This window comes from Citrus clementina, unplaced genomic scaffold, assembly GCF_000493195.1.
Source record: "Citrus clementina cultivar Clemenules unplaced genomic scaffold, Citrus_clementina_v1.0 scaffold_2, whole genome shotgun sequence".
Classification (NCBI taxonomy): Eukaryota; Viridiplantae; Streptophyta; class Magnoliopsida; order Sapindales; family Rutaceae; genus Citrus; species Citrus x clementina.
Window position 1 is genome coordinate 32,072,288 of NW_006262688.1, and position 23,203 is coordinate 32,095,490.

The 23,203-nt window shown below is 36.3% G+C and overlaps 6 protein-coding genes and 2 non-coding genes across 13 annotated transcripts; 5 read left to right on the top strand and 3 right to left on the bottom strand.

Annotated features, from left to right (window-relative positions):
* Positions 1-194: 194 nt before the first annotated feature.
* On the bottom strand, positions 195-5,390 carry LOC18052384 (tobamovirus multiplication protein 1). Of its 2 annotated transcripts, XM_006448988.2 has the most exons (11): positions 5,022-5,389; positions 4,573-4,663; positions 4,418-4,470; positions 3,949-4,041; positions 3,749-3,820; positions 2,822-2,894; positions 2,623-2,668; positions 2,423-2,486; positions 1,739-1,792; positions 889-966; positions 197-807 (listed from the first exon to the last, which is right to left on the bottom strand). In XM_006448988.2, the coding sequence occupies exons 1-11, from the start codon at positions 5,178-5,180 to the stop codon at positions 715-717; spliced, it is 876 nt and encodes a 291-aa protein (XP_006449051.1). In that variant the 5' UTR covers positions 5,181-5,389; the 3' UTR covers positions 197-714. The 2 variants fall into 2 exon arrangements, with proteins under 2 accessions (XP_024046960.1, XP_006449051.1); XM_024191192.1 differs by lacking the exon at positions 1,739-1,792 and having other exon boundaries at positions 195-807; positions 5,022-5,390.
* A 2,723-nt stretch (positions 5,391-8,113) lies between these two features.
* On the top strand, positions 8,114-8,185 carry TRNAW-CCA. Its single transcript has one exon. It is a non-coding gene; the product is annotated as a tRNA-Trp (tRNA).
* A 996-nt stretch (positions 8,186-9,181) lies between these two features.
* Positions 9,182-11,748, top strand: LOC18052385 (pentatricopeptide repeat-containing protein At1g61870, mitochondrial). Of its 4 annotated transcripts, none has more exons than XM_024192062.1 (2): positions 9,182-10,730; positions 11,200-11,748. In XM_024192062.1, the coding sequence occupies exon 1, from the start codon at positions 9,487-9,489 to the stop codon at positions 10,699-10,701; it is 1,215 nt and encodes a 404-aa protein (XP_024047830.1). In that variant the 5' UTR covers positions 9,182-9,486; the 3' UTR covers positions 10,702-10,730; positions 11,200-11,748. The 4 variants fall into 4 exon arrangements, with proteins under 4 accessions (XP_024047830.1, XP_024047829.1, XP_024047831.1 ...); XM_024192061.1 differs by having other exon boundaries at positions 9,182-10,713; positions 11,189-11,748; XM_024192063.1 differs by having other exon boundaries at positions 9,182-10,713; positions 11,197-11,748.
* Positions 11,749-11,897: 149 nt separating this feature from the next.
* On the top strand, positions 11,898-11,969 carry TRNAW-CCA. The gene has a single exon. It is a non-coding gene; the product is annotated as a tRNA-Trp (tRNA).
* LOC18052386 (pentatricopeptide repeat-containing protein At1g61870, mitochondrial) lies at positions 11,903-13,801 on the top strand. Its single transcript, XM_006448991.2, has one exon. The coding sequence runs from the start codon at positions 12,169-12,171 to the stop codon at positions 13,375-13,377; it is 1,209 nt and encodes a 402-aa protein (XP_006449054.1). The 5' UTR covers positions 11,903-12,168; the 3' UTR covers positions 13,378-13,801.
* Positions 13,802-14,764: 963 nt separating this feature from the next.
* Positions 14,765-18,056, bottom strand: LOC18052387 (cardiolipin synthase (CMP-forming), mitochondrial). Its single transcript, XM_006448992.2, has 8 exons — positions 17,446-18,056; positions 16,991-17,057; positions 16,831-16,905; positions 16,660-16,711; positions 16,377-16,462; positions 16,182-16,256; positions 15,625-15,719; positions 14,765-15,552 (listed from the first exon to the last, which is right to left on the bottom strand). The coding sequence occupies exons 1-8, from the start codon at positions 17,883-17,885 to the stop codon at positions 15,459-15,461; spliced, it is 984 nt and encodes a 327-aa protein (XP_006449055.1). The 5' UTR covers positions 17,886-18,056; the 3' UTR covers positions 14,765-15,458.
* A 792-nt stretch (positions 18,057-18,848) lies between these two features.
* Positions 18,849-21,216, top strand: LOC18052388 (probable serine/threonine-protein kinase PBL23). Of its 2 annotated transcripts, XM_024190030.1 has the most exons (6): positions 18,849-19,272; positions 19,600-19,781; positions 19,878-20,067; positions 20,151-20,254; positions 20,339-20,542; positions 20,622-21,216. In XM_024190030.1, the coding sequence occupies exons 1-6, from the start codon at positions 19,155-19,157 to the stop codon at positions 20,916-20,918; spliced, it is 1,095 nt and encodes a 364-aa protein (XP_024045798.1). In that variant the 5' UTR covers positions 18,849-19,154; the 3' UTR covers positions 20,919-21,216. The 2 variants fall into 2 exon arrangements, with proteins under 2 accessions (XP_024045798.1, XP_024045797.1); XM_024190029.1 differs by having other exon boundaries at positions 20,151-20,542.
* Positions 21,217-21,448: 232 nt separating this feature from the next.
* LOC18052389 lies at positions 21,449-22,636 on the bottom strand. Its single transcript, XM_006448994.2, has one exon. It carries the CDS (start codon positions 22,487-22,489, stop codon positions 22,103-22,105), a length of 387 nt encoding a protein of 128 aa, XP_006449057.2. The 5' UTR covers positions 22,490-22,636; the 3' UTR covers positions 21,449-22,102.
* Positions 22,637-23,203: the final 567 nt, after the last annotated feature.

Here is a 23,203-nt window from a genome sequence, read left to right on the forward strand (position 1 = left end):
TATTATTTCACAGCAAAGGATTATGCCAGCCGGGTTGTAAAATTAAAATTGTTTACAAGCAAAATAAAAAAGGATTTGTATCGTTTGAAGCTGACGATGCGAGAAGTATTGGCCCCGAGAAATAAAAAAGTAGAAGAAGATGACGTCCGCCTCCTCTATAATTTTGCCAGTTGTTCAAAGAGACCAAACCCGATACAACAGTAGTCCAACTTCAGTAAGAGTAAAATCGGAAGATGACGTGTATCACCAAAGGCCAAAAAGGAGAGGGCATGTGTATCATTTCAAATTTCGTCGACCTTTCAGTTTCACCACACATCATAATATCTAAACTTCTTTAAACATGACAAAGTGATAACTTCCACATTGAGACAGACATTAAAAATCCCCCCAATTTCACACTTTTGAACAAACATATTACACGAAATAACCAATTCTTCACATAAGCCATGAAGATATCAATTTTGAAAAAAAAAAAAAAAAAAAAATCCCCCTACCGCTAGCTGCAAACATCTTCGTTAATCCATGCAAAAAATATAGCCGACAGCAGGAGCTTCACCAGGATAATACATTGGGATTGTCTTTCTGGCTTTTGTGCTCAAGCCTCAATCTCAACTCCAACTGCCCTCTTAACTCTCAAACTACTACAAACCTCTAGAAGTGGCATGTTTGGCGAGGTCAGGGAGCAGATGACACTTCAGACAAGGAGGAGCACGGCTACCGGATGGGATGATATTGGGCAGAAATTCTCTTGGGAGGCAACTTGCGCAGGATGTACAGGACTAGAGCAGAGGGTAGGATCTCCACCAGCTGTTTGCACACAATCCCACTTTTAGATAAATAAATAAATAATAAGCAAAAATAAAATAAATACAAGAAGTAGCATAATACCATGTAGTAGATCAAATTCAAAACTGGATGATCCATCACATCCAGGGAAGCATCTTTATCAAAAGCAGATAAAACCACCTGCATTTTGGGAATTTAGTTAACAGTGCATGTGCATCTGAGAGATCCAATTTATGTGCAGCAAATCCAAAATATATTAAAGCAAACATAGAACCCCAATCTACATTCATTTTGGTCCTTGTAGAGCACTCAATGATCATTAACCTTTCAGGCTTCTTTGTACTTGAATCACATGGTGACTCTCAACAAAAATCACGATGTCCTACGTAAATATCCATCATGACGTTGAAGTGACTGGACTATCTTTTTCCCCTTTATGAAACTTCAACACCACTAAGGCACTAACTGAAAGCCAAGATTGAATCTTATACTGCTCTGGAAACTTAGAAACATTTGAATATCCATCATCACGTTGAAGTAACTGGACTATTTTTTTTCCCCTTCACCCCCACCCCGCTCCCCCAATTAAACTGCAAAATAACTAAAGAGATTTCCTTTTGCTTTTCTCAAGTAAATTTTAAAGATAAAGAAAGAAATTATGAAATCCTCTACCATGAACTACAAAAACAAAGTGTCAAATTATCACCATCTACCTTCTATTCCATTTTCTACTTCTACAATAAGCAAGACGACCACAATGGGGCACACACTTTTATGCAGATATTTTGTTTCGTCAAAGTGGTCAAATTGACAAACATATACAAAAAGTTCAAATTATTACATTATATGGCATGTATGGGATGTGCAGGATTTGGATTAGCTTCATAAGCACTAAAAGTCTGAAACCTCTTGTAAACCTAATTAGGAGGAGACAATATAGTTTGGAACATACCACAAAGCATCGTATAAGGAAGCAAGTGAAGCAAATGGCTGTCACAGATCCAACCTGCAAAAATATTGCATATTGCATCAATCACACTACTTTAGAGCCATCAATATCCCAGCATGTTTTCTCCCAGAAACAGCAAAAATGTTGCTTGACGCAAGGCAGAGTACCCAAATTTGTACAGTGCGAAAAGATCATTTTAGATCAGAGACTCCAGAGTTGTATCTTCAAGATGCAATAGGCATGTAAAAATATCCATTCCATATATCTCATTCACCTCCACTACCATGTTTATGGTAACACAAAAGCTATAAACACAAGCATGTGCAGGAACAGACACAACTACCTTCATAGTATTGGAAAGATTGTGATTAAATAAACCTAAGTGCACTTTCCACAGAATAGAGACACCAAAGTCACCAAACGGTAACATGATTAACTTCTAGAAGGATTTGGCAGATTCCAGACCAAACCAAAATTAAAATGTCTTTACCAAATCATAATCCATGAAAGAAATTAATTATAAGCAGATCTATTGCCAAATTTGTTTTCCCCGGAAAAATGCCAAATTGAAAACCCAACAAATACATGCATACACATATACAAGCTTCATTCAAAGACACAAAAGCAGCCAAGGATATTGAGTCACAAATGTGATCCCATAGATTTACAATGAAGGGAAGAACCAACCTCGTGAAGCTTCTTTCTTCTCCCTTTTGATTCAATCGGGAAGCGTCTCAGCATGAAAAATAATCTACCAGCATCATAAATGATAATGCAAAAGATGGAGATGTACAAACAAAAAGAAAGAAGCAAATACAAGTGAGGAAAAGGATTCGAAACCACTCTAATGCTCTAACCACTACATATAATTTGACATGAAACCTCACCTTCCTCCATAGAGCAAGAAGCCTAATGCTGCAATAAATGACACCACTGAAAAACGAGTACCATAAGTATGTGCATTTATATGAGAGCAGCAACAGTTATAATGCATAGATAATCTAGAAAAATGAATGACAACTTGAAGTGCTAACCTCCAATATTACTGTATGAAAAACCTAGTTAGATTAAGAAACAAGAACTTACCGGCAATAAATATCTTTCCGATGAATTCCGCTGCACTGCTGTCATCTATCCAGAGGTAAACCCAGATGCAGACCTGTACAAACACTTCATTTTGTAAAATTTTGCTCAAGCTTGCTAGTAAGCAACATCATGAATGTGGATTGTAAGGGGCTGCTCAGCACATGCTAGGAGTCTGGAGTACAAACTGTACTCCTAAATTAACTCTCTATCTGCATCATACTGTGCACTTTGAATGCTTTTAGCAAGACTTCTAAGGAAAACCATTAAACATTAATCTCTTGGACAGCGAAAAACAATCATATTTGTAATAAAGGTTCTGAGGGGATAAATATGTATTTATATATAAATTTTTTAATACTAACTCCAAAAGACTATTGCCGAAACTGTCAACCTTTATAGAAAACTAAGAGACTCATTGGACATTCTACCCAGATAGGTAGCTCCTAGGGCATTTGAACCTTAGATATCTAGATTGGAAATATAAATACTATCACTTTAAGTTCGATTATGGGCTTGCAGTTGACTATGCTGCATGCAGAAGTGGTTACAAGAATGTTCAACCTCATATTGCGTGCAAGGACTACAAAGGGAATTTAGAAATTTCAAAGTAATGCTAGCAAATGTGCTCCTATGCTGCTTCCTCATAGAAGTTAGTGAGAAATTCTGTACGTATGGATTTGAATGTTTAGATATCATTTTTCTTCCAAAATTTCAACCATTTTCAAGATGATATAACCAATAGGCATGCCTGCCTTGTGAAGTTGTACTTCTAAGTTATAACTATGTGCAATAAACCCTACAGTGAATAAATAAACAGAAATTACAGTAACTGCTCTAGAATCCAAAGAATAAACCAGCTACAAGATTTACATAAATGTCAAAACCACAGCAGTATAAGACAACTAGTGAAAGTGAGATGGACCATACCTGTATGAAGTATATTATTCCATTGACTGAGATATAAAAAATCCTGAGTTTATCAGTTGGTAAGCTTCTTGCCTGTCAATCCGTTAATATGTTAATATTTCCTTGAATAGATTAAAAAAAAGAAGGAATCATACAAGTTCGCAGCAATCATACAATCTTGCAAATAATCTAATGGCAACATAAAAACATTAGTTACTTGCCTGGTGATATATCTCTGCCCAAAAGAGGACAAGTAGTGTGTATGTAGAGAAAAACAACAGTCCCGGAAGATCCAATACTACAAGCGTAAGCACCTGGTTCAATATACACAGCAGCACCATGTCGTAAGAAGGCCTTGGACATTCTAGATGCCATATTATGGCAGGAAAAGTAAAGTGTCATCTAATTCACATTAACAAAGAACAATGACCCCAGAAACTTTATTTACCAGTAGTTTAGAATGTTAGCACAAGTACAGAAAGCTCAGAAAAATGCACAATGTTTCATAATTAAAGTATAACATACAGACAATGCTATGGACTGAATAAACGGTAAGGAAGATATCAAGAAAATTTTCACTATTTGTTCGTACGCTGAAAAAAAAATTTTTTTTTTAAGGATTTGAAAGCCAAAGCATATATGGTTGATCAAGAATAGAATTGCAATTTATCAGAACTACAGCAAACTGACCTTGGGATGCAAAAGAAACACTTGCATGTGAAACCCAAAAACAACTGCACGTACTGTTACAGTAAAAAAGAAGACAAAATTCAAAGTCAAATTAGTTCCCAATAAAATAAAATGAGTGACGACAATCACAATGTCACAAAGACTCTAGTTATCACCTCCATTTACAATGAAGTTCATAAGATGAAAGACCTTCTGTGTTGTCCAACCATATTCAGGCACTCTCAACTCAATCCTTATTAATTGTATCTGCTCATCATAAACATCAATCAGAAAACCTCGTCATTCACGTCAACTAATCTAACCACAAAATCACAGCACGCAGAAGCAAACATGTCTTACAAACTGTAAATTAGACTTGAATTAGAATAACAGTAGCATTTCCTAATTTTCAAGATGCTCGTGAATAACACACACAAATAATAATAATAATATCAATAATAAAGAAAAGAAAAAATTGCCATGCATTCTCCGAAACTTAAGATGAATTCAATAATTATATACAATAAATACAAAAACATGTTATTAAATGATTCGATTTTCATAAAATCAAATCTCAAAACAACAAAACATGATCATACAAGAAGAGAGAAAGAGAGAGAATAACCAGAGCAACAGAGGATACAAGCGCGTAAGCAGCACAGAGAGAGTAGAAGATCCCGTCCTGCCACTGAGACGACTCGTTGATCTCGGCCCACCAGCTCGTGAGCACAGTTCCTAACTCGGAAGAGGATGAGTTCAGTGGCATTCCCGTAATTCTCCTCATTATCTACAAACTTTTCGCGAGCTCTCCCGAGGAAGTCAAAACTCCTTTCTCCTCGCCAACAAGTACAAACTCCAGCCTTTGAGAAGCCAAGAAACGTGGACACCAGCCCAAACACGAAAGTACGAATTACCAATCGCGGAGGAAATTTTTGAAAGAAGTAAAAATAATTGTGTGACTTGGTATAACTCTACCAGATGGACACGGCGTCCCTCACCTAAGTTTCTACGAGATCAACGAATGAGATTAGTTGTTCTTTGTTCTTATTTTGGTCAGATTTTTACACCTGTCACGTTTTGATTTGTTGTTGATTTCTCTGCGTTCGACACGTGGTAAAAACTGCGCTACAATTGTTAGTTTGTTTTTTTTTTTCCTTTCAATTGGTTTATTGCTAATTTACTACAGTGAGGTGAACATAGTAGAAAGTGTCTACTATTTTCTTTTTTGTGTCTTTTTTTCATTTTTACTAATTGCAGAAAAATGGCGTGTAATTGGTACCGGTGTAATTACTAATTAGGCGGCAAACAAATTTAACGATATTATGTTAGGAAGTGATTTTTTTATATTATATTAAATAATACAAATATTAAGGAATTGATGGTATGTTAAAAAATGTATTTAAAACTGTACAATAAATTTATTTTTATTTAAATTGTTTATATAATTATTTTTATATGAATCAGAAAACAAATTAAATTAAAAAAGAAGAATTATAAAAGTTTCAGGAATAAAAAATTAAGTTATAAAACAATATTTAAAATAGTTCCAAGCATTTTTAAATACTTGATAAGATTATTTATTACTTCACACTTTTCATCGGACGAAAATAATTTTATATCACTTTAAAAACTTCATAATTGAAAAAAAAATATATATATATATATATATAAAAGAAAAAGTCAAAGGTGACCAATTTTGTGGCACAAGAATATGATGATCGTAAGGGAAGAAAAATTAAATTTGAGTAGGAGAGAATCACGTGTTGAAGGTGAGAGTGAGGAGATGCTCCTAGAGATTTTCCCTTGGACAATCAGTGAGGGGCCCGCTGGTCAAAGAGTCTAGGGAAGGAGTGTTGTTTTAACAGCTTGCGATGTGAAGTTTCCTCACCGTCTAGGCATCACCTCACCCACCGGCAATCCGGCAAGGACGGTTAGTCGGTACCTGGTTAGTCGGCGCGTTTGGACTTTGGTTTTATGGTGACGTATTCATCATACACTGATTACATATTTATTATATCCATCTACTATCTAGTTGAATAATTTAATTAAAATTTATATCTAATTCAAAATATTTTTAATGAATATTATTCGAATATCCAATTTCATGGATCAATTTCCCATCTCTATATACAGTACATATCTCTCTCTATGCGTCAAAAATAATTTAAAATTGTACTACTTATGATAACAAAACCTATGGTTCGTGAAGGACACTTTTATTTTGAAAGCACAACTTCTCACAACTTCTCACAACAATGCCCATTGAAGCTTATGCTTGCAATGAAAACACAAAAATAATGAGATTTACATAATTTTTATTAAAGATTAAATCGATATGTCTTTCAAATTTATAAATAAACCTTATTCTTGAGTGAATGATATTCTCATTGTTTGTGCTCGATAATTGACCACACGACATATAAATTACAATCGACATGAGTGGCAGTGTTAAGAATTCAATCTAACAGGGCTAAGTTCAAACAAGAAAAAATTAATGAATACAATTTATCCATTTTAGTATCAACTATTTTTTTTATTAGCTTACCAATCCCTTTTAATTTTGAAAATTTGTTATTAGAATCCACATTCATAATGTAAACATTAAGTTGAATTTTAAGTGCTATAAAATTGATTGAAGAAAAACATTTGGATAAATTTAGTAACATGAAATAGTTTTTGTTTTTTTGTACCATAAGAGGTAGGACCCAAGGGAATTCAAAATAACAATATTTATTTGTAGGTTGCAAGTGTAAAAATAAATACTTTAATAATTTAATTATTTTTAAAATTTAATAGAAATTTTTATGGTAAATCAAATTAAAAACGAGACAAGTATCAAGTAAAATTTATAAATTTTGAAAAGTCAAGGACTTTAGCCTTTGCTAGCCCTAATATGGCACGCAACTGATCGACATATTTGTGACATTTTAATATAATTTTTTTTCCTTGACTTATATTTACTCTTGTAGTGAAGTACGAATTCCATCCATTCAAGAAAATGATTATGCAACCTAAGGACTTCGAAGTGTGACTAAGGAGTATTACTTCTTTTTAAATTTGGCTAACAGAAGACCGGATACTTCAATTAATTAAATAATTGGTCATTGTCTCAAGTTTCCAATCAATTTCACATAAAATAAACAAGAGTCTTTATATAAAAAGAAAGGATAATATTCTTTAGTCATAAGGATAATATTCTTTAGTCAATATCATTAATCTGCCGATTGTGATAAACATTTTATTTTTCTTACAAGGAGATAAACATCTTAAGTAGTAGTAGATTGACATTATAGCACCAAAAGATAACGATGCAAACCATAGTCACATAAAGATAAAGTTTCGATTTACTCGTAGATTGCATGTTTTTTATCTTAAAAATTAAGAAATAAATAGGCAATAACCAGAATTTATTATTTTTTTTTTTTGGTTCAAAGGAAAATATTAGCATTATGATGATTATACTCGGAATATTAAGAACGCAAAACATTCAATGCAAACGATCCTATTCAATATTTTTAAGTACAAAATTTATGCTTAATCAATGTTGACTTTACACTAATAAGTTACAAAGACAAAACTATTAAAAGAAATTTAATTAAAATTAAAAGAATGAATGCAATAATATGACAAATAAGAATTCTATGTCTACAGGTGAAATGCCCCAAAAATATTTTTTAAATCAAATATAAAATAATTTTAGGTGATTAGTTTACGTGTGGATCCGTGGCGCAATGGTAGCGCGTCTGACTCCAGATCAGAAGGTTGCGTGTTCGATTCACGTCGGGTTCAATCCCCTGAAACCAAATCATACATTTTTTTTTTTTTAAATTCGGTTCAGCCCAACTGTTGCAGAAATTTAGCGGCACGATTCTCGCGGCCGCGCCGTCGACCTCGACAAGCAAAGATCGCTATTACTTTGTTGAAAATTGATTTTTTTTTTTTTTTAAAGTGGTGGGCAGTCATCTGTAGTGAACAAAAAGTCCTTTCTTCAGAGTTGCTGGTAACATAGTGTAATTTGGTCGGTTGCCGGCATCATTAAGGACATGAGAAAATTTACGCTGAAGATCTGGGCTCTTTTTCGATTTAATTTCGCAAGGTGTTGTTGTTCAGAAGACAATGCAAAATAAATAAAATGAAGTGAAACAAGTGTTAAAATATTTTTTGGTAGAGCTTACTAGGAAAAGATAAGTCAATTTACTTCAACTAATGAAAACTCAAATTTTGAGGTTTTAGTAGTAGAGATTGATTTTTTTTAATTAAAATGTTTAAAATATTATTTATTTATTTAATTATTTTATTTTATTTTTTATAATATAATTTTAAAAAATTTATTTATTAAATAATTTTATAATTTTTAATAAAAATTTACGTTGACAATTAGATAATCAAATTTTTTAAATAAAATCTCTATTTTAAAAATTTTATTAACAAAATCTTTACTTGAATAAGTATTATTTAAAAAATTATACTGAATAGAGTTTCACTTAAATAAATTTTATTTAAAAAAATATACAAACAAAATTTAAAATTACGTTTTCTTGTTCAAAATTTATTTTATGAATCATGAAATTCACCGTGCTGTTAAAAAAATATTTTATTTTATATTTTGAAATTTACTTAAACATTAACAAACTGCAAGTAATTAAACAAATAAATAATTTTTTGATAAAAATAAATGATTAATTAATTATAGTGAAGCGGAATATTGGAGTATGGAAAATGTTTTTTTATTTTTTATTTATTTATTACACCTGTCACATGCTACTCAGTAACATGCCTCAGGCATAGTAGTTCTCTCTAGTCAGAAGGATAATGCCGAAGCGGCTCTAATCTCTCCTCTAACCAGTGCATATGCATAAGAGTGCACGAGACAGGGACCCAGCCGTCTACAACCGTCTACACAGGGGAGGGTACTTTAAACTTGAGGGTGCTCAAGTAGCTAATTTTAAAATTTCACAGAACTTTTAATATTATTACAAACCTCAGCACCCACTCTGTAGTTTCTTTTCATTGTTCTCTACCTGAAACCCAAAACCGTTTCTCTTTCTGAATTTTGATTAAAAAAAAAATTTCTTTTTTTAAAAAGAAAAATGGCCTTATTTTATCGCCTCCGTACAAATTTTAACCTGAAAACTGTAAATTACCGTAATCTGGCCACGTCATCACTGCTCTCGGCCGGCAACGAGGCTGCGGCGTTGACTATCAAGGAAAAGAAACGCGCCACTATAGCTCGTCTGAAATCGGAGTCCAATCCATTTAGGATCCTGGACATCTGCTGCGGCGCCTCGCTTGCACCGGAGTCTCCCCTGGACCGCATGGCCTTCTCAATCGCCGTATCGAAGCTATCCCAGGCCAATCACTTCAACGCCATCTCTCAGTTACTCGAAGAGCTCAAGACCCGACCCGATTTGCGACAAAACGAGCGTTTCCACGTTCACTCCATCGTCCTGTACGGCCAAGCCAACATGATCGACCACGCGATGCAGACTTTTGAGGAAATGGATAAGTACGGACTTCGTCAGTCCGTTGACGCCTTGAACGCGCTGCTATTAGGTTGCATTTTATCAAAGAATTACGAAGAAGTTAAACGGATATTTACGGAGTTTCCGAAAGTTTACGGAATCGAGCCGAATTCTGAGACCTACAATAAGGTTATTAAGTCGTTCTGTGAGTCTGGTGATTCGAGTTCTGTGTATTCAATTCTGGCTGAGATGAGAAGAAAATCCATTAGACCAAACGCGACGGATTTTGGGCTTTTGCTAGCTGGGTTTTATAAAGAGCACAAGTATGAAGATGTGGGTAAAGTTTTGCAAATGATGGAGAAATGTGGGATTGCATCTGGGGTTAATGTTTATAATATAAGGATTCAGAGTCTTTGTAAGTTAAAGAGGTCTGAAGAGGCCAAGGCATTGCTTGATGGGATGTTGTCCAGAGGAATTAAGCCCAATTTGGACACGTATAAGCATTTGATTCATGGGTTTGGCAAGGAAGGGAATCTCGAGGGAGCTAAGAAGTTGTTTGCGAGTATGATTAATGGAGGGTGTGAACCAGATAGTTATTGCTTTTTTATGTTCACTTATTTTCTGTGCCAAGGGGGGGAGTATGAGACAGCGCTGAAGGTCTGCAGGGCCAGTATGGCAAAGGGTTGGGTGCCGCATTTCTCAACTATGAAATCATTGGTGACTGGACTGGCCAGTATTTCCAAGGTTGCTGAGGCGAACGAGCTTATTGGACTAATGAAGAAGAGGTTCCCCAAGAGTGGCGATATGTGGAATGATATTGAAGCTGCCTTGCCTCGGAAGTGAAGACAAGTTATGGTGTGCAATTTACTTTGGTAATTGTAGATAGATTGAATTCATCATTTAAAACTTTTAATAAAGCTCAATTTTAGGCTAAGAATCTAATGGAATAGTTCAAGATAATGTTAAGTCATTGACCATATGACACAAGTTTATGTGTAGCTATTGACTTGGCCCTATTTCATGATTTGTAAAAGAATAATTGAAATCTGTTTTAGTATACACATCATACATTCATAGAGATAGAAGTGCAAGAAAGTGAATTCAATTTTGTTACTTAGAAAGAAGTGCGAGTCTTTAATTTGTCTAAACTTGGTTACAGCATTTTTATCAATGGGAGCTCGTGGCTTCTACCATTAATTTTTACACATTTTTTTGGTGATATTGAGTTTGTGGAGGCATTGGCTATTTTGAATTGTCAGAGGAAGCAGGGTTGTTGCCTCTTATTGTTGAACCATAATTCTTGAATGTTATCGAACTAATCTTACTAAAGATTTCCAGCAGATGCGTCATTGGTTGGCTGGTCTCGGAGATCCACGATGTCATGGTGGAGAGAAACCTTTTCATGCCTCATAACTATTCCTAGATCATGACTCATGAGATGAGGTTTATCTCAATCTGGCCAAATTGGTTTTGGCAAAGGAGTCCTTAATCTGGCTGGAGGAGTCACCTCCATTTGTGCCTTGTAATTCTTCTCGTCTTCTAAAAACTTGGTAAAGCATGCACTGGGGTAAAGAAAAGACTGAATGATAGCCTACAGAGCTGGTTCTGTTATGGAATTCTTTGAGCAATACTCAGTTCATCACCAAAGCTAACAACTTGCTGATCTGTTTCTTCTATACTAAAGTTGGTTCCGGCAAAAAGAAAGCTGGTTCAAGCCCAATGCTTGTGGTTGTGTCAGGCAGCTTTTCAGATCCTGCAATGCTGTTGGCACATACACGGGGCGAATTTGACTATTACGAATGAGGAGCATTTTGTTTTGTCTATCCATTTGCTGTAACCTTGGCTCTGTGTTTTAACGAGAGCTGCTTTTATAAAGGATTTTGATTTAGAAAAGATTAATGATTGCAAAAGTTGGTCGTCGTCTCAACTTTCGTGTGAATGTGATTTAAAGAGCGGAGTTTCATGGAAGGGTAGCGGTAGAAGGCAGGGTTTTAAATATTACTAATTTAAATAATTAATGTGGACAAGAACAAACAACAGGATCCGTGGCGCAATGGTAGCGCGTCTGACTCCAGATCAGAAGGTTGCGTGTTCGATTCACGTCGGGTTCAATCCCCTTAGCGGATCATTTTTTTTCGTCTGCTTTAATCAGTTTGCTCGCTATGTTTGCATCTGCCGCTTTCTTATATCACCACCGTCCATCACACGGATCCTCTGCTTCACTCTGTAGTGCTCTTCTCTAAAAGACTAAAACCCAGAACCCTAGCTCTCTCTCTTTCGTTTCCAGTCATCAATATTAAAACGAATAGAATGGCTTTATTTTCCCGACTTCGAACGAACCTAAACCTGTTCTCACAAAAACACCACCGCTACTTGGCCACGTCATCTATCCTCTCCTCCGGCGACAAAACGCCCTTGACCAGCAAGGACAAGACACGCGCCGCTCTCACTCTGCTAAAATCGGAATCCAATCCAGAAAAAATCCTCGAAATCTGCCGCGCCGCCGCCCTCACACCGGAGTCCCACCTCGACCGCCTCGCCTTTTCAATCGCCATCAACAAGCTATCAGAAGCCAATTACTTCAATGGCATCTCGCAGTACCTCGAAGAGCTCAAGACCCGACCCGATTTGCAAAACGAGCGCTTTCACGCTCACTCGATCATCCTGTACGGCCAAGCCAACATGACCGAGCACGCCGTCCGGACATTTAAGGAAATGGACGAGCATAAACTCCGTCATTCGGTTGGGGCTTTCAACGCTTTGTTGTTGGCTCTCACGATAGCCAAAGACTACAAAGAAGTTAAACGGGTATTTATCGAATTTCCCAAGACTTACGGAATCAAGCCGGATTTGGATACTTACAACAGGGTAATTAAGGCGTTTTGTGAGTCCGGTGATTCAAGTTCTGCGTACTCGATTTTGGCTGAAATGGATAGGAAGTCGATTAAACCAAACGCCTCGAGTTTTGGAGCTTTGGTGGCTGGGTTTTATAAGGAGGAGAAGTATGAAGATGTGAATAAAGTCTTGCAAATGATGGAAAGATATGGGATGAAGTCTGGGGTTAGCATGTATAATGTGAGGATTCATAGCCTTTGTAAGTTAAGAAAGTGTGCAGAAGCCAAGGCATTGCTTGATGAGATGTTGTCTAAAGGAATGAAGCCGAATTCAGTCACTTATAGCCATTTCATTTATGGGTTCTGCAAAGATGGGAATTTTGAAGAAGCTAAGAAGTTTTATAGGATTATGAGTAACAGTGGGTTGTCGCCAAATAGCTCTGTATATTTTACTATGGTGTATTTCATGTGTAAAGGTGGGGATTATGAGACAGCACTGGGCTTCTGCAAGGAGAGTATAGAGAAGGGTTGGGTGCCTAATTTCTCGACTATGAAATCATTGGTGACTGGGCTGGCTGGTGCTTCCAAAGTCAGTGAAGCAAAGGAGCTTATTGGCCTAGTGAAGGAGAAGTTCACCAAGAATGTGGATACCTGGAATGAGATTGAAGCAGGCTTGCCTCAATAGTGAGTATGCATCGTTTTATTGTTTTCCATTTCATGAACAATGATTAATATTAGGATCTGGGAATATTTTATAGGATCTTCCAGTCTAGAGATTTTGTTTAATTTGTTGAATCATTGAGATAGATAAAAGTAGTTCTTGAAGCTATCTACAGACGGGTTGGAGGATATGCTTCCCAAGCTATGAAACTTGCATCATGACTTATTTTTTATGCTTGTAGACCTAATTTATTGTCTGGCATCATGGTTATGATGATTTTGGCAATTTTAGCATATGATATGGAGTACAAATTTTGGTTAAAATGTCAATTTGATTTTAAAGGTTTGCTTTCATGTGAGAGTCTTGCTTTCCAAGATTGTTGTATGTAATTTCTATGCTTCGGCATAGTTTGAATGCACCACAGCTAATGTGATTGGCAATCACTCTTCTCCCACCCTCTTAACTTGACTGCTAGCAATTTGATTTCCTTGCTACCATGGCTGCATCTCAATCCCAAACATACAATGATTTGACTAGAACTTCTTTCTTTACTGTGTGTTTTAGGACCTAATATTTTAGGGTGAAGCAGCATATTATAATCATAGTAGATCATAGTAGACCTCTCATAACACCTTCCCTTCCTTGAGATGCTCTCTAGGTCTCCTCTTGATGTTCCCTTCAAGGTTAAGGGAATGGAGAGAAAACCGAGTGAAAAAGATTTTGGTACTAAATGTTGCATCAAGCGTAATATTACATATCCCATTAGATATTTATAGATCACTCCATATTAAAAGTTGGACATCTTTCTCATTTTTAAGATCGGACATACATAATACTGTTCCGACAACGCAATAATCCTCCTGGGCCAGGAATATTCAACTTCCTTTTTTTCCCCCCTCTTGCAGTGAAAGTTAGAAAAACATATCGGTGTATCACTAAAGAGAAAATTATCCTTAGCAAATAACTATCAATTCATTATCTGATCCAAAAAGAAATACTATCAATTTCATTAGCAAACTTTGCTTCCTCAGTTCCTCATGTGGGTTGTCGAGCAAACTTAGGCCATTGGTGCGCAAACCTATTCAATACAGTAACTCAAATACTCAAATTCAGTCTTTATTAAAACTCAAATGTAAAACAAGATTTTTGTTATCTGCGCCAGCGTCATGGCATGTTATTTGGGAAGGTACCGGCTGAATGGCATCTGCCTAACATTTTTGTTTCCATTATGCCATTGCTTTGACCATTGCTCGGCTTTACACAAGCAAACTAATTATCATCAGTTCCCCGTATTCCAATTACATTCTGGGAAAATTCAATTCCATGACTAACTGAAAAGCAAGAAAGCTTTGATCAGCTACTTATATCCTTTAGCTTTACCATGGCGGCATTACACCTTTGCTACCAAAAGTTCAGTGTAACAGCCGATTCGTCCACAACATTTTGAGCCTTGTCCATGTTTATATGCATCCTCTTGAGTCTTGACAGTATAATCAAATGATAATTACTGTATTTATCAAGACCCAGATAATGTGATGATACAAAATATTCTTATTGAAGCAAGAGGTAGAGCAAGTCCTAAAAAGATGAATAGATTATAGAACATGCCAAGAAATTACAAGCGAATGGAAGAAATTTTTTGATTCAGCACACATCCGGTCTCGACATTGACAAGGACTTCATCACAAAGCCCCACCCTTTCATGGCCTCTTATTTTCTTTTCAATTCCCATTTTGAGGTGTGCTATCCAAACTCAAATATCTGCAGACTTGACCTCCTTTCCTCAGCTTTAAGCCTTAATGGCTTCACATTTCCCTATGGCTTAGACATTGAATCCAATATGAATTATTCTCTCTTTTTCTGGGGGGGCTAGATAGCAACAATGCTATCATAGGGCACAGCCAGTCCGTAACACGAGGGTCTACAGTCTGAAATGGCTTTAAAAAATCCAACAAAAAAATTCCCTGGCCTCTCCAATGGATGCCACAAAATTAGAACTCTTTTTGCATCAGTAATAAAACCGGCACCCATTACCTTTAGAACCTCATTATAGCCCCGGGCAACCAGCCATTTTACTGTACAGTTCATGTCGTAACAATTCAGAACTATAAGTTCCTTGACATCAAGGTGGATTTCTTCCTCACGTATTGTACACCATATGCTGCGGTAGAAGCCACTGTAGTTGAAGCTACCAACAAACTGCACCAGAGAAACTTGATGTTAAATTTATCAACCTTGTTAAAACAGAAATATCCTTGGTCGTTGTACTACCTCAAGTATGTGATTACAGGTTGAGTTTCTGGAGTCCCAAACTCTGGTTGAAGAAGAGCTGCAGCAACTAAAACCAGCTGGAAAACTGTATTAACCTGCCATCAGTTAAGGTCCTTGTTAGAAACTATGAAGATTTTGGCTAAATAAACACTCACATGAGCCAGCCTTCATGTTTTGTGCAAATTTTTTCCCCTTACATGAGAGTTTTACCAAATGCCTACGGGGAGTCAGCTTAGGGATGTCCCAACTATGGGAACACAAGATTAATTTGGATTCTGTCTCTACTGTATAAGATATTAAAATTTCAGTTCTAGAACACACAGGAATTACCTTATGTCCTATTCACTCTTACGAAGAGAAATAAATCATCTTCCCTAAATTTTTAGAGTCATAACCAAATTAACCTCTACAATGAATTCTAATGTCAATGCCTCCTATTTATAGCCAAGGTTTTAAAATAATAAAACAACAAACAAGACTACATTGACTTCAGCGGAGCCATGCACCAATGTTGGCTGAATCCATTACTGATGAAGAGACAAAATCTTGAAAATTACCTTGCTCAGAAAGAGAGGTTCAACCTTCTGGGAACAGGTTCCATCAAGGTTGACAAAATCAGACCAGCTTTTCCACTGAGAGAAGACATCAAAGTTTCCAACCAGGAGTTTAGTTAATTTACTACTCAAATCGTCATACCGAAAAAAAAAAAAAAAAATTGCCCATAAACAAGGTTCAAAATTAGGCAATCTCACCTTCCATTCCAAGATACTAGCTCTTTGATAAAGAGCACCGCCAACTAGAGCAACATCTCGCAACACAACAAGTCCAACAAGTCCAGCTTCACAACAGAAAAACCAAACAGAATCACTAACCCAAGACAGACAGAGAACAGTTTTATACTACATTCAGGGAAATGAGTTTGCACTAATGCTATCATTGCCTGTTTATTTCAATTTTTTCTCCTTCTCATAAACATCAGATCTTCTTCAGCAGCTGAAACACAATAAAATGAGGGAAAAAGCCAAGATAACTTACGGTGAAGAAGATCCACATGTACCATTGCCAAAGCAACACATCCAATAAGAATCTGAGTATAACAAAATCATATTATCAAACAAGGATTAACCCCTTATTTTATCCTAATAAAAGTAACCAGTCAATAGAAATACTAAATAACATTAGGCTTAGCTACAAATGAACTTTTACCTTGTCGGCAAGAGGATCAAGGTATGAGCCAACTACAGAATCAATTTTCATCCTCCTAGCAATATATCCATCTAGCTACACGACGAAATAAAAATGAAAATCAATATCCCATATTTTGGAAAACTGTAAATAGTTTCCATACATTTAAAAATCATCTTACCCAGTCGGTTGCTCCAGAGATAGACAACGCCACAAATGCTGATGAATACATTTCATTTGTGATCATCCTGGAATGAAACTTGTTAATCGCCCTTCCCTCTAATCCACGGAGCGACAGATTCATTCATAGAAGAAATTAAAGAAACGAAGGTCTCATAAATAACAAATGCTGAAACGACAAACATAGGAAACTACAAGTTGATGCCATCAACATTGCCTCAAAGAAAAGCATCCTCCATGAATTGTACTAAAATTATAGTATAGATGGCCTTTTAATTTCCTCTCATTTTACCCCATTACCTAAAATTCTACTCACTACTTTTTTTTCTTTTCTCATTTTTTGCAGCAACCAAACGAAACATAAAGAACAATACTTCATCCTCAAACAACGACAGCAAAATCAAAAGTTTTAGAAAAATAATAATAATACAATCAAGAGAAAACAAAACATAATACCAAGCAATGAAAGGCCCAGAAACCAAACGACTCATGGAGACCAAATTCGGCAAATTCACGAAACTCTTCACTAGGCCACGTCTCTCCGCCTCTTCCTTTGACCAGACCGGGTCCACCACATTCGGTCGGTGAAAACCCAACGCGGAAGGAAGATTAGTGTGACCCCGAATCAAGTCGAAATTCAAGGCCTGAACTTTCCTGAGAACGACACCGTTCAGGGGAGTGGCGGATTGGGAAAGCTTCCAGGGAGGGGAGGACAGGAAGAGAGGGCCCTGAAACGGAGCGATCCATTTGGAGAATGGAGGTCTGTGAGAGAGATGGGTGCAAAACGGCGGCGTTAGAAACAGAGCGGCGTTATTGGCAGTGGCAGTGAAGTACGGGAGGGTTTTGCTCTTTGAGCTTTTGGCGATTATGTTTTTGATGGATCTAAAGATCGCCATTCTTTATCATGAAGCATTCATTATACTAATTTGAAATTCGTAATTCGTCTTTTTTGAAATTTCTGCTCTTCGGTTGCTAAAGGTTTTAGGGATACGTGTCCGAGTTTACACGTGGTTCGCGTTGACGCTTACACGTGCAAGCTGCCCGAGAGGGTTTTTCACCTTGTCTTCTTCCACACCGTAAACTTTGACGCAGTTCGAATTGTTTAATAAATTTAAGAGTTGCATGCTCATCCTATGTTTAGTAGAATACTCTCTTGCCCTAATTCATAAATTTTTCCATAAAAATTCTTAGATTTTTCTCTTCTTTTCCCTTTAATAAAATTGGCATTATTTATTGAAGGAAAAAAAAGAAGAAAAGAATAAAAGCCTCCTTTTATAGGCTTGCAACTATATATATATAACTAGCAAGGTAAACAATTCGTAAATATATAAGTAAAATGGATCATCAAAGGCTATAAGTTACGTGGATGGATATTGACATCAAAATGAATATTTTCATAACATTGTTTAAATTATTTGAAATTACAATTGACTCGTTAAATCTAAGTTATGTAAACACATTTTCAATAGATTGATATTTTGACTGTGCCGTAACATAATTACTTATTAATCGCTATAACTAACTTATCTAAGTCGAGTCTGGACAAATGATATCTAGAATGAGCTATAATAAAACTATCTAAACAATTTTTTTGCATATTTTTTTATTGTAAATATGGTAAAATTGTAATATTTTAAAGACTTTTTCTATACGTAATGGATTTCTTACCAAAAGACTTAAAAAGATACATGCAATTGTCTTCGAATTTTATGTTGCATGGATAATAGAATCTTCCACAAAATATTAATATAGGATTTAGACTATTCATAGAAATGAATTATTAGTTTCAGTTAGTTAATTAAGAGGAACAACTTAACAACTTGGTGTTGTCTTTGTTCTCCATTCCATTATCTTTCTCTAATTTAGGAAAACATTACCGAATTACATGCGTGTGAAGATTAATTCTGGCGAAACCAATACTGATTACATTGTCCAGAACAATCGAAGAAATTTGTTCTGTGTATGGTATTTCTGTTTCCGACATTTTCATAATACTCCTGAGACTTTTTCCTTCAAATTTTACAGCTTTTATAATCTGAGAATACGTGCTAGTTATTAGCAAGGGCCTCTGCAGGTTTCGGAATAAGATATTTGATCAATAACATTGACTCAGTTCTCTTTAAAGGGTGTTTGGTAGAATTTCGTTAAGGAACAAGAGGAAGGAGATGAACTGCTTTCATTGTTGCAAGGCAAACCATAGTCTTTCTTTTAAAGAAAAACGCAGTGCACACAAGAGGGACAACACTTTTTCGGCTTTTATCCACAGCATGTCACACAAAACAGGTATGTTATATAGAAAACGCAACGTGATTGTTCCATTATCTAGAATCTGTTGGTAGAAAATCCGTTTAAATGTTATGGACATCAAATATCTTTTTGGTCAATGAAATGGCTAGAAGTTTAATCCGTCAATCATCATGGCGTTCTGTCAATTGAGATGATTGCGCGTATGAATTTTGGTGACTATTAGATTTTGTCACCACTAGTTATGCAAAGTTCTTGATATTTGAATATTTTGCGGTTTGAACAGATGAAATTCTGATATTTCATGTTATAGGAAAAAAACCGTCCTCTTTGCACATGTAATTCATGCATGTTATGAATCTGCAGGCAGCAGCAAGCAGAGACGTATAGCTGCTGAGATTCGGAAATTTGGAAAGGCGAAAAAAACTCCTAACGTTTTCAAATATCAAGAACTGGCTGACGCCACCGAAAACTTCAATCCTGATTGTTTAGTGGGTGAAGGAGGATATGGGAGGGTGTACAAAGGATACATTGAAGCCGTTGATCAAGTCTCTCTCTCGATCTGGTCTTGATGAAATATCGCTTATGCGCACACATTTTTTAAAACAATCTTTTGAGTCTCATTCTTTGTTTCATTTCTTCAGGTTGTGGCTGTAAAGCAATTAGATAGGAGTGGAAACCAAGGGAGCAGAGAATTTTTCGCAGAAGTTTTGATGTTAAGTCTGGTTCAACACCAGAACCTTGTCAATTTGATTGGATATTGTGCAGATGGTGATCAAAGGATTTTAGTTTATGAATTCATGTCTAATGGCTCTTTGGAAAATCACTTTCTTGGTACAACCATTATATTCTTCAACTACGTTTGAATAATTTTTGCTTTATTTGTGAGATATTCTGATTGCATTCCTTTCTTGCAGATTTACCTCCAGATCAGGAGCCTCTAGATTGGTTTACGCGAATGAAGATAGCAGGAGGAGCAGCTAAAGGGCTTGAATACTTGCATGATGTTGCCGATCCACCAGTAATATACCGCGATTTTAAAGCGTCAAACATATTATTAGATGCAGAATTCAATCCAAAACTGTCTGATTTTGGACTTGCTAAGTTAGGTCCAACAGGAGGAAAGGATCATGTGTCTACAAGAGTTATGGGGACATATGGTTACTGTGCTCCAGAGTATGCAATGACAGGTCAACTGACAAAAAAGTCCGATGTATACAGCTTCGGTGTTGTGCTCCTGGAGCTTATCACAGGTAGAAGTGCTATTGATAATTCAAGACCAAGTGAGGAGCAGAATCTAGTTACTTGGGTATGTTAATATCCTGAAAAGAATTCCTCGTTCCAAATAATATACAATCATATTTGTAACAATTCCCAATTTATTGCAGGCAAAGCCATTGTTAAGGGACAAGAAGAAGTTTACAATGATGGCTGATCCATTGCTGGAAGGACAATACCCTCGGAAGGGTCTGTATCAAGCTCTTGCAGTTGCAGGAATGTGTCTCCAGGAGGAAGCTGACTCTCGACCTTTCATGGTAGATGTCGTAACAGCTCTAGAATATCTATCTAGTCCAGTAACTGATGAAAAATGTAGTCCAATAACTGATGAGAAAGGTAGTGATTTAAGTGGGCCGTTTGTTGACTCTATTAGAGGACAAAGAATCAATGGAAAGCAAGAGGCCTAGTGTTGCTGGGGCATTGGATGTATAGTAGGTTCTGTGAAACAGATAATATTTAGAATCTGACATTGGAATCTACAAATTTTTGTATAATGATGAAATCTCCTCTCATTCCCACTGCTGAATTGCTGTTAGATTTAGGAGCATATATATGACCTTGTAACCCTTGTCTGATCAGCAATTAGGCAGCTGGACTTGTGAGGCTGCAACTGGAGCCCCAGTACAGTGAATTACTGCAAGCTGTTGATATTAGAAAACTGTTGGACTTAAAACTGCAATATTTGCTTTCTTATCTGACAAAATTTTAGGCATCTTTGTGCTCAAAATGAGTCTTATTCATGTGAAAGCTACTTCCACCGTTCCTCATTAGACTCCTTTCTCATGTTCAAATGTCAAATCATTTATGCAAATGCAGTTTAAAACTTCCGTTTTTTTTTTTTTTTTTTTTCTGTTTTTCGATGTAACGTGATTGGCAAATATCAAGTTTGTGGTGTTGGAATTGCAAGATTATGCATTTCGTATTTAGAAATGGGGTGTTTAATATCAACGACAGCAATTTGAAACTTTTGTAATCTTTGTTGATCGAGAACTTCTACTTACTCCTATTACTTCTGATAATGAAAACTTTTTACAAATCAAATATGTGCACATCATACTTCAAGAACTGATCTTACAGGAAGGATCAAATCCGCCCCTGATCATGTGGAAAAATCTAAATCTGTCAGAGTTTAATGAAACAGCATAGAAGCAACAATTCTGGTATCAGAAGAGCAGCAGTTTCATGACTTTCACCAGAAGATTGAATTTCTGAGGAGGTTATTCTGGCAAGAAAAATTCATGATTGCTTACTAGACACTGGATTCTGAAGAAACTATCAATGAATGCTGCCTTTTGATATTATGACAAGAAAGATGAAACGATCATCGCATTTTGACGGCAGAGTAGAAGAAGCCAAAGCAACAATACCTTGAGAAGATTACTTAAAACAAAAAAAGAAAAGAAAAACATGAGCACTCTCATGCTCATCCCTGACAACAACCCTTTCAAAGATCTAGTAGGAAGATAAACCTGATAGGACAATCCGATACTCCCAGAGTATGGTTTTCTGAGATTCCCCATTGAGTGAATGAATAACAGACTGGCCAGGTAATCACGAAATCATTGTTATCTCGGCTCTCCAAGAAGACCAACTAAATGTGCAAGTTATTCACATCATTCTTCAGGATCCTGTAGTTGAACCCAGGAATCCCATTCAACTGATTTCTGTCAGCAACTTCTACAGCAGAGCATATGCTTGGAAGGATACAGCTGCTGCTGCCTCTTCGCCTCTTCCTCTTCCATCTCATTATCACAAACCAGAAACTATTCCTGGAATGACCACTGCTGGAAGCTATATCAACAATCTGTCCCTGAGGTTTCCTAATACTTGCACATTGCTGTAGCTCAAATTTATTGAAATATTCAATCTCCCTCCTGACAAGGGATCCCACAGTTCCCCTGGTGCCTATAGCAACTGGAGCAGTTGCAGCCATTTTCTCCGAGAATTTGGTGTTTGTGTTGCAGGCTTTATGCTGCATTATATATTCTTTGAGGTATAACTCAAGTGATGTAGGAGGCTTCTGGATGAAGAAATTGGTGGCCCCAGCCCTGGGTCGGGGAATTCTCTTTGGTCTTTGTAAAAGTTTTATTGATACTACTTTATTAAAGTGGACAGCATGAGTTTTTGCATGATTGAAGCTCTTTGATAGACAAATTGACATCATATTTGTTTGTTATGCTTTTCTCATGTCATCATATAACTGTTGCACTGGCAATGAAAGCATGCATGTTCTCCGGATAAATTGTTTCACCCTTTCACCCTTTTTTATCAATTACGTTTGGTCACGTAATTAGTCGTTGCTTTTCCACGCTATTGATTCAACAGTTGGATTGTGATTGTGAATAGTACGGCCTGAACTGGCCGATCAGGTATTCTGAATTATTGTGCTAAAACAACAACATGCTGCTATGATTTCTTATAATTTTTGTTAGGTCAAATTTCTTTTCTTCCGTGTAAGCTTGGATAAAGAGGGAGTCTAAGAGAGAGAGCATTTTCATTGTTCTCTTCACAAACTAATGCTTTTATAGACAATCTGATTTTGGTGCCATAGATGTTGATTGCGCTCGTTTCCTTTCACTTTTATGCCACATGCCGCTGGTTCACATGATTAACAGTTATTCAAGGTGGTAGTGCCAGATATCATTTCTTTCATTTGCTGAGAAAATAGGTTAATTTGTAAGGCTGTAAAATA

What these genes read in the sequence shown, in the direction of transcription:
- LOC18052388 (XM_024190029.1), top strand. Translation starts at nt 19,155, where the DNA reads ATGAACTGCTTTCATTGTTGCAAGGCAAACCATAGTCTTTCTTTTAAA. An exon ending in ACATTGAAGCCGTTGATCAA is followed by an intron (nt 19,782 to 19,877) that starts GTCTCTCTCTCG and finishes TCATTTCTTCAG; the next exon opens with GTTGTGGCTGTAAAGCAATT. An exon ending in TTTGGAAAATCACTTTCTTG is followed by an intron (nt 20,068 to 20,150) that starts GTACAACCATTA and finishes CCTTTCTTGCAG; the next exon opens with ATTTACCTCCAGATCAGGAG.
- LOC18052389 (XM_006448994.2), bottom strand. Translation starts at nt 22,489, where the DNA reads ATGCAGCATAAAGCCTGCAACACAAACACCAAATTCTCGGAGAAAATG.
- LOC18052387 (XM_006448992.2), bottom strand. Translation starts at nt 17,885, where the DNA reads ATGGCGATCTTTAGATCCATCAAAAACATAATCGCCAAAAGCTCAAAG. An exon ending in TCTCTGGAGCAACCGACTGG is followed by an intron (nt 16,906 to 16,990) that starts GTAAGATGATTT and finishes TTCGTCGTGTAG; the next exon opens with CTAGATGGATATATTGCTAG. An exon ending in CTAGTATCTTGGAATGGAAG is followed by an intron (nt 16,257 to 16,376) that starts GTGAGATTGCCT and finishes GTCTTCTCTCAG; the next exon opens with TGGAAAAGCTGGTCTGATTT.
- LOC18052385 (XM_024192062.1), top strand. Translation starts at nt 9,487, where the DNA reads ATGGCCTTATTTTATCGCCTCCGTACAAATTTTAACCTGAAAACTGTA.
- LOC18052384 (XM_006448988.2), bottom strand. Translation starts at nt 5,180, where the DNA reads ATGAGGAGAATTACGGGAATGCCACTGAACTCATCCTCTTCCGAGTTA. An exon ending in GAAGAAAGAAGCTTCACGAG is followed by an intron (nt 1,793 to 2,422) that starts GTTGGTTCTTCC and finishes ATATTTTTGCAG; the next exon opens with GTTGGATCTGTGACAGCCAT. An exon ending in TGAATTTGATCTACTACATG is followed by an intron (nt 808 to 888) that starts GTATTATGCTAC and finishes GTGTGCAAACAG; the next exon opens with CTGGTGGAGATCCTACCCTC.
- LOC18052386 (XM_006448991.2), top strand. Translation starts at nt 12,169, where the DNA reads ATGGCTTTATTTTCCCGACTTCGAACGAACCTAAACCTGTTCTCACAA.